This window comes from Mustela erminea, chromosome 12, assembly GCF_009829155.1.
Source record: "Mustela erminea isolate mMusErm1 chromosome 12, mMusErm1.Pri, whole genome shotgun sequence".
NCBI lineage: Eukaryota > Metazoa > Chordata > Mammalia > Carnivora > Mustelidae > Mustela > Mustela erminea.
The window spans coordinates 21,540,582-21,554,623 of NC_045625.1; the positions used below are offsets into that span (position 1 = coordinate 21,540,582).

The 14,042-nt window shown below is 41.2% G+C and overlaps 1 protein-coding gene across 5 annotated transcripts in view; it reads left to right on the forward strand.

Moving 5' to 3' along the window:
* ECPAS (Ecm29 proteasome adaptor and scaffold) overlaps positions 1–14,042 on the forward strand; it is a 96,786-nt gene that overhangs the window by 22,223 nt on the left and 60,521 nt on the right. For all 5 annotated transcript variants that reach the window (XM_032306342.1, XM_032306345.1, XM_032306341.1 and 2 more), the window contains 4 exons: positions 3,475–3,605; positions 10,259–10,375; positions 11,853–11,971; positions 13,108–13,257. In XM_032306342.1, the coding sequence (XP_032162233.1) occupies positions 3,475–3,605; positions 10,259–10,375; positions 11,853–11,971; positions 13,108–13,257 (517 nt within the window). The remainder of the gene's footprint in view (positions 1–3,474; positions 3,606–10,258; positions 10,376–11,852; positions 11,972–13,107; positions 13,258–14,042) is intronic.

Genomic DNA, 14,042 nt, shown 5'->3' on the forward strand with positions numbered 1-14,042 from the left:
ATTCTTTTTTTTTTTTTTTTAAAGATTTGTTTATTTGAAAAGAGCATGAGCATGAGCCCGGGGGCAGGGATGGGGGAAGCAGAGGGAGAAGCAGGTTCTCTGCTGAGCTGGGAGCCCAACCTGGGGCTTTATCCCAGGACCCTGACTGAGACATGAGTTGAAGGCAGACGCTTAATTGGCTAAGCCACCCAGGTGTCCCCAGCAGATTCTTACTGTGCCTCTAAAAATTGGATTCAGAGACCGTACTCTTGCTAAATTTTTACTTTTTATTTTGTTAGCTTTGACAGGTTGATAAATTTACTACTTGATTATATCAGCACTTACTTACATTTGTTCTAATAAAGCTTGAACGTGATTAATTACCTTTATTTAAAGTACATTGTGTACGAAAGATGGCATAAGAGTGTTACACTGCTGCTCCTCAAAGGCTGTAGGAGGGTTGACTCTTCCTCTGGCACACTTGGCCTGTTTGGGAGGGGTCCCACGTAAAGTTTGGTGCCCTTTTGCCATTCCCGTAGTCCCATCATAAATAATTTTATTGCATTGAGGATGCTACATTTTCTTTCCTAGTGAGGGAGAGAAGAAAGTTTAGGCACTATGGTGGGGGTACATAAGAAGAAACTGAACAGTTGTACAAAAAAAATGAAAGAGACCAATATCACTTGGTTGTTTAAATCTTGGTACAGATTCTCTAGATCAGTTTGCTATAAATTCAACTTTCTGCCTTCTTCCCCAGAACAATTCTCCATTGTTTCTCTAGGTAAAATCCGTGGACAGTTTTTGCTGCCCTGAGATCTGTGAGGCACTAGGGCCGAGCCTCCTGGAACTGGCACAAATATTGTGGACTGATTTCACAGCCACTGTATAGAAGCATCTGGTCTGCTGATCTCACAGCCATCCTGCCTGCCTTCCCTCCTTCCTTCTTCCTTACTCTTTTCTTCTTCCTTTATTATCATCTTAAAATTTAAATTTTGAGGCTTTATTTGGATTTCACCACTTTTTCCCATTAATGTCCTCTTTCTCTTCCGGGATCTGACCTAGGGCACCACACTGCACTTAGTTGTCTTCCTCTCATTTCTGGTCTGTGACAGTGTCTTAGTCTTTCCCCGTGTTTCACTGTCTTGAAAGTTTTGAGGGCACCTGGGTGGCTCGGATGGTTAAGCGTCTGCCTTTGGCTCAGGTCATGATCCTGGGATCCGGGATCGAGTCCCGCATCGGGCTCCCTGCTCTGTGGGGAGTCTGCTTCTCCTTCTGCCTCTCTCTCTCTGTTTCTCATGAATAAATAAATAAAATCTTAAAAAAAAAAAAAAAGTCTTGAGCGGTACTGGCTGGGTATCCCGTAGAAGTTATTCCAGTTTGGGTTTTTCTAGTTGTTTTACTGATAATTAGATTGGGGGGGGGCGGTCTGGGGCTTTTCAAAGAACACCGCAGAGGTGCAGTGCCCTTGTCACATCAGGGATCATGATAGCCATGTGACATCAGTCATGGTGGTAACTTTCATCACTTGGTAAAGATAGTATTTATCAAGCATCTCCACTGTAGCATTAACATTTTCCTTTTTCTGTTCTTTGGAAGCAACTCAGTAAACCTAGTCCACCTTCTCAGACAGGGTGGAGGCAGAAATGAAGTTGTACCTCCTGCAGGGGGAGGTATCTACAGGTATCACTTGGAATTCTTTCAGAAGAAAGAGGTTTCTTTTCCCCCATTGAATTTAATCATTTAGTAATTTATTTACATCAGCATGGATTCATGTAGATTAATTTTTATACTCTGGGTTATAATCCAGTACTGTTCTGTTTATTTTGTTCCTCAAATTATTCACTTTGGCCATGTTGGAACTCTTATGGGGGTCTCCTGGAGACCTTCAACATGTTACAGGCCCCATTTTCATTTTAGCATTACAAGATGCTTCAGGTTCATCTTGCTTTTTCACTGCTCCAGCCCCAGAATCTGTCATTTTTTCAAGGAGCCTGGTTCCTCTTTTTGGCGAATGATAATCTAAAAACCAAGATTTGGGTTCAGGGTATGCTTGTTGCTACCAAAATGTCTTACCTCTGTATTCTGTGTGTGTGTGTGTGTGTGTCTTTAAAAAATTATGGAAAATACCAAGCATACACAAAAGAGCAAATTCTCTGTATCTGTTATGCTGCTTGAGCAGTTAATCAATTAGTGGCCAATATTGGTTTCATTTATATGGCCTCTCCCCATTCCTCATCCCTCTGCCCCGATTAGTATTTTTTATAAGGACCCAAATGAGACTATTACCTTATTTATATTAAAAAAATTGTATGTATTTAAGAGGTACAGTGTGATGATTTGATATATACATACATGTGGAATGATTACTGTAGTCAAGCTAATTAACATATCTTCTCATATAGTCATCTTGTGTGTGTGTGTGTGTGTGTGTGTGTTGTGAGAGCATCTGAAATTTACTCTCTAGCAAATTTCCAGTACACCCTTGGTTATTTTAAGTGAATCCCTGTAACTATTACTTCACCTGTGGGTATTTCAGTCTTGATCTTTAAAAAATAAAAACTCTTTTAAATAAAATTTTACATTGAGATATAATAAAGTATGAAAGTGGAGAGCTTGATGAGTTTTTACAAGATATATATCCCTGCAACCATCACCTAGAACAAGATACAGGACATTTCTAGCCTGCCTAGAAGTCTCCTCAATCACCAGGGATAACTTTTCTAAGAACCTTTAAAAACAAACATAAACCACAATACCATTATTACACCTGAGAAATGAACAGTATTTCCTTAAAATCAAATATCAAAGCATTGGCAAATGGTAGGTTTCCCCGTCACAACCCCTCCCTCCCCTCCTCCCCCTCCCTCCCCTCTCTTCCCCTCCCTTCCCTTCCCTGTCCTTCTGTTGGACTGGTCTGGCTACTTGTTCTGTACTTTGTCACAGTCTGGGTTTTGCTGGGAGCATCACGGTGGTGCTGTGTAACATGTATCTCTCATGGAGGCTCTCTTGGTTGAAACCGGTCTCTCTCATCCTGGTTAGGTAATCCCACCACAGTAGTGAGCAGTGGTTCTGTCCGTGGAGAACCTTCATCAGTAAGGCGGCTTCACCAAATAGATACTGTCCTTGGTGTCGGATTAAAGTTCTCCTTCCCTCCGCTAGCTAGATCTAGAAGAGTTCTTCAGAATTTTTGTATTCTTTTCAGTATGCAAACCCTTTAGAAGAAAGGGATAACTGTATGTAGGAGAGAATTTTGATATTCTTGGCTTTGTTTTCTTCTCTTTTGGGGGTTAAATGACCAGGACAGTTGCAAGAAAGTGTAATTAGGTAGTAAGCCTTTGTTGTTTCCTAGTGTATCAGTCCTCTGCATACAGGGCTAGTTGTGGCTAATCATGATTGAATGATCTGCAGTACAGAAAAAAGGTTAAACTATAAAAATATTTAGTTTTGGTTGTGTTTGATATGTTAAGTTCTTCTTTTTTTCTTCTTATATTATAGATCAGCTTGAACGGGTCTTTTTACGACTTGGCCATGCTGAAACAGATGAACAATTACAGAATATTATATCTAAATTCCTTCCTCCTGTTTTGCTCAAGCTGTCCAGCACCCAAGAAGGAGTACGCAAAAAGGTAAGCATGTTCGGACAGTTGGGGGGATTAAATGGTGAGTAAATGGGTATATATTATGAAGTGAGTTTCCTGTTCTCACCATTGAAATCTAGGTTCATGATCTCATTTTGGGTTTTCAAAATGGAGAGTAAGTCTGGGACCCGCTTACATGATTTAAAAGTAGCTTTTCTATGCTTACCACAGCTGCATTTAGTACCAACTGTACACTTGACATAAGTTCCAGATGATACAATTGAGATAATCATTCTGAATATGTAGAGGCTTGATCTAAAATCCATGCCCTCGATTCCGATATGAAAGTGAGGTGGTAATGGGGCAAAAATATTCTTTAACAATGGCTGACTATGAATACAACTTTTATGAAGATGAAGCAAAATAATTTTTTAAAAAAGCAAGATACTGTACAGCTCCCGTTCTGGAAAGTACTGTCACTAACTATCACATCAAGATTCTTTTTTTAAGATTTTATTTTATTTTATTTTTGTTCATTTATTTTTAATTTTTCAAGTTTTTATTTAAATTCCAGTTTGTTAACATACAGTGTAATATTATTTTCAGGTGTAGCATTTTTTTCATTATTATGTTCAGTTAGCCAGCATGTAGTACATCATTAGTTTTTGATGTAATCTTCAATGATTCATTATTTATTTGAAAGAGAGAGCAAGAGAGAGATAGCATGAACTGGTGAGAGGAGGGGCAGAGGAAGAGGGACAAGCAGACTCCCTGATGAGGGGGAGGGCTCAATCCCAGGACCCTGGGATGGGTGACCTGAACCCAAGGTGCAAATGCTTTACTGATTGAGCCACCCAGGTGTGCCAAGATTTTCTTTTTCTCTCTTTTTTTTTAAGATTTTATTTTTAAGTAATCTCTACACCATTGGTGGGGTTTGAACTCACAACCCTGACAAGAGTTGCTTGCTCTACTGACTGAGCCATCCAAGGTGCCCCTCAAGATTTTCATTTTTAACCTAAATGTTCTGCGGGGAGCATTTGCTCCCTTCATTTTTTAAAATAGTTCCTTAGTCTTCTGGTGTATTTATACTAGACCTTCAGGTCTTAGAGCTGTCATCAGATTTCATTGCTTGGGACACTCTGATTGATTGGCAATGGCTCCTTGGAGGTCTGCCCTGAGAGGGATTTTGAGGTCCAGTTTTGGTTCACTGGACAAAGAGTCTCTTTAAGAATGTCTGTTATGTTTGCGGGAAGAGCCAGGTCATTCTCATCAGGTATTTGACAGGTATTTGACAGGTATCCTGCCTTGCTGAATACATGTGTATTTGATACTGTCGCCATCCTATTTGAAACTCCTCTGTGGCCTTCCGGTACCCTCAGGAAAGCAAGGGATAATAAAAGGCCCTTCATGAGTTGGTTTCTGTTGACTTATTTAGCTTCCTCCCTCTCATCATTCATTTGGCAAATACTAAGTGCTTTCTACTGTATATGCCAGGTGTTAGGGACACACTAGTGAATGAAAGAAACATCTAGTTGGGAAGACAGGCATTAAACGATGAGGCGGATAGCATCCAATTATAAATTATAGTAAGTGCCAAGATAGAAAGGGATTCTATGGGAGAATATATTTGAGGACTTGATTTAAACTGAATGTGGGGTGTAAGGAAGGCCTCTGTGGTGTGTAGGGAGTAGCCAGACAGAAAGATGGGGAGATCATATAAGACACAGCAGATTGTGCAGATGTTCTCAGCTGGAACAGCATGGGATGACTTCAGGGAGCTGAGGACCACCCAGTGCACCCAGTGATAGGAGGGATAGGAGGTTAGGCATTGGGCAGAGGAAACAGGGACTCCAGTGGGCAGCAATTTGAAAGCTCATGTATAAATAATTGTGATGCGTGAAATTCTGTGATTGATGAAAACTTGTATTGATTTTCAGTTGTGTGATTTTTGCAGGCTGTCCTGCAAGGTAGCTGGTAATTTGTGGGTAAATTGAGGGTAAGAGAAAAGTTTTAGATTTCTAGTGACATATCATTAGAGTACATTTGCTATTTTAAGGAGAACAAAGTTTGTTAGATAGAATTCTACTTTATAGCCAAATTTATTTTTTAAAAAATTTTTATTTATTTATTTATTTATTTGACAGACAGAGATCACAAGTAGGCGGAGAGCCAGGCGGAGGGAGAGGAAGCAGGCTCCCTGCCAAGCAGAGAGCCTGATGTGGGACTTGATCCCAGGACCCTGAGATCATGACCTGAGCCGAAGGCAGAGGCTTAACCCACTGAGCCACCCAGGCGCCCTATAGCCAACTTTAAATGTAGAATTAGAATTAGCTAGAATAGCTAGAAATTATTAAGACTGACCGTACCACTTACTGACAAGTTTGGATTGGAACTCTCACAGGTAGGTGTGTAAACTCGTACAACCATTTTGGAAAACTGTTTAGAAATACTCTAAAGCTTATTGTATGCGTATTCCATGATGCATATCCAATGCTGAGTTTATATAGAACAGAAATATGTATATATGTACACTAAAGGTATATCTGAGAATATTTATAGCAGTATTCGTAATAGCCCAAACTGGGAATCATCTGTCCATCAATAGAAGAGTGACGAAATTGTGGTATTTCCTTACTAGGGCAGTGAAAGTGAACTGCTATGAGCAACAGCATGGCTGAATCTCAGATACGATGTTGAATAAAACATTCGGACACATGAGTTCACCTTATGTGTTCCATTTACAGAAATTTAAAAATGGTGTTTGAGGGACGCCTGGGTAGTTCAGTTGGTCAAACGTCTGCCTTCGGCTCAGCTCATTATCTCAGGGTCCTGGGGTGAAGCCCTGCATCGGTTGGGGGGAGCCGTCCCTGCTCAGCGGGGAGTCTACTCCTCCTTCTTCCCCTGCCCCTTCCCCAGCTTGTGCTTTCTCGTTCACACTTTATCTCATAAATAAATAAAATTAAAAAAAATAATAATGGTTTTTGAAGTCAGGATAGTGGTAACTTTTGGGGGAAGGGGGGGTAACGAGCAGAGGAGCATGGGGTACAGATAGGGCTTTTAGGGTTCTAGTGTGCTTATTTTATCAACATTTATTGGGCCGTGCACTCTCAATTGTACACTTTAGTTATGTTTTACACTTCAATTAAAAATTTATTAATGAATAAATAAATATAAATGCATGAGTAGTAAGAACTGATATAGACAAGATACCATAAACCTGAGGCTGGTGATCCTGTAGGTTTACTGATGGGTTAACAGTTACCTAGTTGTCCACGGAAGGTCGGTTCAGTTAATTTAAAAATTTTTTTTATTTTTATGGGTTTATAGAGGGTTTCAGATAGTGGATAACCGAACTTAGGAAATTAATATTTAATATGATTATATTTTTAGAAGAATTAAGTCATTAATTTATTTAAAATAAAAAAAATTAAACATGAAAAGAAAATATGTGATTATGGGCATGATTGTCACTAATGATTTCCCATAGAGTCCTTCCAGGACTCAGCCTAAATTAGATTGTTTGAAGAGGGCTGTTTCTTTTCTTTCTTTCTTTTTTTTTAAGATTTTATTTATTCATTTGACAGACTGAGAACACAAGTAGGCAGAGAGGCAAGCAGAGAGAGAGGGGGGTGAAGCAAGGTCCCCGCTGAGCAGAGAGCCCGATTTGGGGCTCGATCCAAGGACTCTGGGATCACGACCTGAGCCGAGGTCAGAGGCCCAACCTACTGAGCCAGCCAGGCGCCTCTGAAGAGGGCTGTTTCTTGAGCCTGGTTTCTCCTGATTTTTTTCCCTGTTTTTTGGCTGTATCTTAGGTCTGGAGTCAGGAAGTTGAGTATGTATGGTAATGCAAGTTTCTAGGTCTCTGTGAGGTATCAGTGGTTCTAAGGCTGTCTCGTGGTGACAGACACTTCAGATGAACTGAGCTCAACTGTCAGTGTCAGAAAGATTAAAAGGACGCTCTGGAATTAGATTGTGCCACCTGATGGCTCTGTGTCTTTGGACAGGTTACTTCAGTCCCCTGAGCATCTGCTTTCTCACCTTTGAAACAGAAATGATAGTATCATCTCTCTGGTTGTTTTAAGAATCCAATAGGAAATGCAGAGTGCTATGCAGAAGTGTGTTCTGTACCGAAACTGTTGGATAAATGTCAGCTATTTCTTTATTATTCTTTTTTTTTTCAAGATTTTATTTATTTATTTGACAGAGAGAAACCACAAGTAGACGGAGAGGCAGGCAGAGAGAGAGAGAGAGGGAAGCAGGCTCCCTGCTGAGCAGAGAGCCCCATGCGGGACTCGATCCCAGGACCCTGAGATCATGACCTGAGCCGAAGGCATCGGCCCAACCCACTGAGCCACCCAGGCGCCCCATATTTCATTATTATTCAATAAACAGACATAGATTATAGATTTGTTGTTACTCTTAAAATTTACATTGCATTATTGCTTTAGATTCATTTGGTTTTTATTGTTGCCGGGAATAGTCCTACAACTCTCATTATTTATTTATTTATATACATATTTTTAAGATTTTATTTCTTTATTTGACAGAGATCACAAGTAGGCAGAGAGGCAGGCAGAGAGAGAGGAAGGGAAGCAGGCTCCCCGCTGAGCAGAGAGCCTGACTCGGGGCTTGATCCCAGGACCCTGGGATCAGGACCTGAGCCGAAGACAGTGGCTTTAACCCACTGAGCCACCCAGGGCCCCCTTGTTAATTATTTTTTTAAAAGATTTATTTATTTATGTATTAGAGAGTGTGAGTGCATCCGAGTGGAGGGAGGGGCAAAAGGGAAGGTACAAGCAGATGTCGTGCAGAGCACAGAGCCCCACACAGGGCTCGATCCTTCCACCCTGAGATCATGACCTGGGCCGAAATCAAGAGTCAGACGCTTAAATGACTGACCCACCCAGGTGCCCCACTATAACTCTCTTTAATACTTGCTTTGAGGCTAGAACACACATTACAGAAATGATGGGGAATAGTGTAGGCCTAGCCCTGTGGAACAGGTAACTTAAATCCTTGAGTCTTTCTCATGGAAGCCTTTCTAAAAATGTTATTTTTCTTTTCTTTTCCTTTTTTTTTTTTTTTAAAGATTTTATTTATTTGACAGAGAGAGACACAGTGAGAGAGGGAACACAAGCATGGGTAGTAGGAGAGATGCAGGGCTTGATCTCAGGATCCTGGGATCATGATGGCAGATGCTTAACTGATTGAGCCACCCAGGCACCCCTGAAGTTTTTATTTACTTATTTGAGGTAGAGTGAGAGAGAGAGCACCAGCAGGGAGGAGGGTCGGAAGGAGAGGGAGAAGCAGGCTCCCCGCTGAGCAAGGAGCCCTTTGTGGGGCTTTATCCCAGCACTCCAGGATCATGACCTGAGCCAAAGGCAGACACTTAACTGACTGAGCCACCCAGGTGCCCCTAAAAATGTTATTTTTCAATGCTCACTTTCTTACTTCACCTCTCGTAGCAAGATCATGTCACTCTTAGAGTAAGATCGGGGCCATTTGACATAAGCCCGTGGTTTTTGCTTTCTACCCACAGGAATTATTGACTTGAAAGTCTCTCTTCTCTCTTTTCCCACTTGATCTGCTCATTGTTACTTAAAGCTCTTTGGTAGAATCAGATGACCCTCAGATTACAGTAAAAATTCTCCAGCATTTTACCTGAGCCCTTTTATAATCTGGGCTTTGCTTTTATCTCTTATCACTCTGTGTGTCAGTCACATGCTGTATGTTATATTCTTTTAGACCTCATTCCTTCTTATGACTGATTCTCTGCTTGGAAATTCATCTCGTTGTCAGGATTTAGTGTTCTGTCACTTCCTCCCTAAGTCCTCCTTGATCTGGTAGAATCTTTTCTGGAAACCCACTGTATCTTGTCTGTTTCTCGTGTTGTCATGTTCCTGGTGTGTCTTAGTCCATTTGGGCTGCTGTAACGAAGCCCTCAGACTGGGTCCTTGAATAGACTTTATTTCTCACTGTTCCAGAGGCTGGGGGTCCGAGGTCAGGGTGCCAACACGTCGGGTTCCTTGTGGAGGGATCTTCCTGGTCGACAGAGGGCAGCCTCCTTGCTGCATCCTCATGAGGGGACGAGAGGCAGGACTCGGATCCCTTCATCCCCTTATTAGGACACCCAGTCTCATCGTGGGGGCCCCACTGCCATGACACTAGGCAAAGCCAAGTATCTCCTAAAACCATCAAACTGGGGATTAGGGCTTCAACAGATGAGTCTTAGGGAGACACATTCCACTCGTGGCATGGTTCACAAAGGTTCTGGGGCTGTGCCTCAGTATAGGCTCATATGGGATCCCAGCTTTGGGGGACACAGCATTTTAGAACAAGACCCTAATACTGTAATTCTGTTTCTGGGATATCACATTTATGTCCTTGAAGAGAACAAAGTAGCTACTATTCATCAAGCTAAGTAATGGCTGAGAAATGACTTTGTTTTAAAGGTATCAATAATTTCGGGGTGCCTGGGTGACTCGGTGGGTTAAAGCCTCTGCCTTTGGCTCAGGTCATGATCCCAGGGTCCTGGGATTGAGCCCCACATCAGGCTCTCTACTCGGCAGGGAGCCTGCTTCCTCCTCTTTCTTTCTCTCTGCCTGCCTCTCTGCCTACTTGTGATTTCTGTCAAATAAATAAATAAAATCTTTTTAAAAAAAAGGTATCAATAATTTCAGTTCATCTCTCCCTGTGTTTAGGTAATGGAACTGCTGGTCCATCTGAATAAGCGTATAAAAAGCCGCCCCAAAATACAGCTCCCGGTGGAGACACTATTGGTTCAATACCAGGACCCTGCTGCAGTCTCCTTTGTCACAGTGAGTGTTCTCTTGGAATATGTCCGACTTAGAGTGAGTTTTCTCTCCTAACATTTATTAGATGTCATCAATATATGGGCAAGTTTAGAATTTCACTTTAGACTAATTCTAAAGGAAACAGAGATGTTTTTCTTCAAATGACTGTTTTTTCCACTGAAGTGGTAGAAGCAGGATAAGGCATGGTTATTTACATTGGGCAAAAGGAAGACTGGTGAAATGACTACTCAGGTTTGCTGATACAGAGGAGTGATTTGATTCTTCGTAAAAGGTTATACGAAGCCAGTCTGAACAGAGAGAAGAAAGGGATATGCAATATGGGCATGAAGAAACAATAATAGAAGAAGCAAAAGAAAGGATAAATGGCAAGGATAGGAAGTTGAGTTTTTAAAAATTCTGTTTCTAATACATTCAGAAAGGTATCCTTTTTACAAGTGAAGTAACGGAGCCTGGTAAGAAATGTTCCTGTTAAATTGTCATTTTCATGAAATGTAGATGTATTTAAACGTGGGTGCCCCGTGATGTTAGCTGATATTTTGTGGCCCTGTTGTTCCTATCATTGAGGCGGAATCTGTTGAAGCTTACCTGACATCTGGATTCCAAACCTTTGGAGCCCCCTACTGGGCCAGATATCTTTTCTGTGGCTGCTCTGGACATAACAGCTTCATTACAGATGCTCCTTTCTTCCAGCAAATAGAAACATTGTGTGCTAGGAAAAGTGCCAAATAGAGTGTCTTCCAGAGAATACCCTCGTGAAGCCTATTCTAAAGCGAAGAATCCTTTGGAAAAGCAGATCTTTATCTATGCATAGATCCAGATATGCATTCATGAGTTTGCTTAAAGTCAAGCATTTGTATGGATTCCAATGACGGTGTCATGCCCACAGCACTCGGTTTCCCTTGGTTTGTCATCCGTTGGTCAGTTCCTGGAATGAGGAACCAGAGTGCCGCCGCGCATACTAAGGCGGTTGCAGTAATCAGTTGGGAAATGGCAGCCTAGGATTTCCCGGGTGGTCTCCTCTTTGCTGGAATGGATTGGTGCAACAAGCTGGGAGCCCTGATGCTAGTGTGTAATATGGAGGTTCAGAGAGGCCAAATGATGACTTTTTCTTTTCAGTGAAAATTGCATTTTTGTGTGCTTTTCTCTCCCCCCCAACTTTATTGAGGCATAATTGACAAAATTGTATGTATTTAAAGTAGAAAAACATGATGTTTGATATATGTATGCCTGAGTGCTTTAGATTAGGTCATGCACTCTCACATGAAGCACATCTCACAGCAAGCGTTTTTACATAAGTAGGGCTGGAATTCTTTCTGAGATGTCAGAGTTTATCAAGCCATAATAAACATGTGATCAACATATGGAGAGAGAATGTGATTTCTTCGTTATAATGTAACTCCCTAAGTTATCAACCGTGTGTTTTCATTGAAATCCTAGAGTATTTCCTTCATGCTCACTTGCTTTTCTCTCATTGTGTTAGAATTTTACTATAATTTATGTTAAGATGGGCTATCCTCGCCTCCCCGTGGAAAAACAATGTGAACTGGCCCCCACGCTCCTTACTGCCATGGAAGGGAAGCCTCAGCCACAGCAGGATAGGTATGGTGTCCTCAGTGACCTTGTCTCCCACCTGCACGACTCAACAGCGACCTTTCAAACGTAGAGTCCCACATTTGGTTTTGCTTGGGCTAATGTGCAGGCTTGAGCTCATTTAGCTGACAAATGATTGAGTTTTCTGTGTTATCTCAATGTTACTGTTTTGGTAATTACCAGATTTCTTGATGTGCGCACATTGAAAGGTGCAGAGCTAACAACATGTTTCTCAGTCTAGATGCATTTATTTTGTCAATTATTTTGAAGAGGCTAATTTCATGTGAATGCACAATTTAGTTATAAAGTGGTTTTTCTCAAAACATTTCTGTCTTGGAGGACAGGAAGTTTTAGAGCCGTTTTCTTAAGGAACGGATCACTTGTTTATATTAATATGGGCATTGGAGGGGTGAAAAGGGTTGGGATAACACCCTCAGTTTCAGATTTGGCTCAGAGTTCTGTAGTGTAGCCTGATCGTGGTGAGCATCATTGTGAAGAGTGCACAAGCTGGGGAGGGAAGGTGGAGTTAAATGATGGTTTTACTTTGCTTTTTAGAGCACTTGTATTTTTAAAAGAGAGACTACAGTATGGATCTTTACAAATAAAGTTAATAAACAGTGCAAGCACTCTTTGAAGTTTTCATGTGTAGTGAAAGAAGGAGTTACTGAAACTGTGTTAGATAAGTTCACACTGGAAATTTTCATATTCAAAATATTGGTTAAATTGATCGGTTTTAAATTTCTTTAGATTTAGAATAACTTTATTTAAATTAACTGTAGAAAAGAAAAAAATTATTGAAGGAACATGTTATAAGTTGAACTATACCTAAAGTTTAATAGAAAATCTCTTTTGGTAACTTTAGATACTGACTCTGAGGGCATTTTATGTACAATTTTTTCCCTGGTGTTTTTGGTGATGAGCCGGATTGGCTGAATGGCAGTCATCACTCAGTGTACCGGGTTTTCAGTAACAAAGAAAGCTAGGCCAGTTCCTGGATTAGGACTTTGTAAGTTGGTGGTTTTGAAAGTAGGTGGCCCTTGATACACTTGCCACTTCTTGTTATGTGATTTTTGTTCTGTCTGTTATTTACGTGTATAAAACCCTTATTTTTAAAGTAGTTGCAATAAATGTAATTGTTTTTTCAGCTTAATGCATCTTTTAATACCAACCCTTTTTCACATGAAATACCCTGTTGAATCATCAAAATCAGCTTCTCCGTTTAATCTTGCTGAGAAACCAAAGACTGTGCAGCTGCTTTTGGACTTCATGCTCGATGTCCTTCTGATGCCTTATGGGTAGGTTCCAAAATAAAATCCCAGTGACCTTGGCATTGACTGCTTTCACTGTGTGTGGTTAAATGCTATTGTAAATGATTCAGCTTTCACTTGAAACTGGTTATGTCTCAGATTTTCCTTTCTGTTGCAGCCCTGACCTCTTCTAAACCCCAGCCCTACTGCTTCTTGACCTTACAGGTGGGGAGCTGCTGTTAGGATTTCAGACTCAGCCTGTCCCATCTTTCCCCATAAAAATAGTTCCTTTTCTTTAATCGCTGTCAGTGCTGTGATGGTTCTGTTAGCCATGTCGGTGTACAGTTATAAACTGCGTCCAGCTTTCCTTTTCCCTGTTGCTAATACCAGCCCCATAATACCCCTTCTCTTCTTGTCTCGTCCCAGAACTACTCTCCCTGCTGCCTGCTGTGTGCTAGTTTCATCTCTGCTCAGCTCTTGTCATGACTTTCTCACCAGCTGTTCTTCTCCAAAACTCTCTACACTGCCAGAGGGAGTTCTGATTTTTATTTATTTTATTTGTTATTTTTGTAAAGATTATTGATTTATCAGAGAAAGAGTGCACATACACAGGCGCTCACTTGTGCTTGAGTGGGGGGAGGGGCAGAGAGAGGGCAGAGGAACAGACTTCTCTGGGAGGGGGGCTAGATCTCATGACCCTGAGATCATGTCCAGAGCCGAAATCAAGAGTCGGCTGCTTAAGTGACTGAGCCACCTAGGCGTCCCAGGGATCCCTGATTTTTAAAATGGGATTTTTAAAATCTCCCTATTTTTGATCTTACCAGATCTTAAAA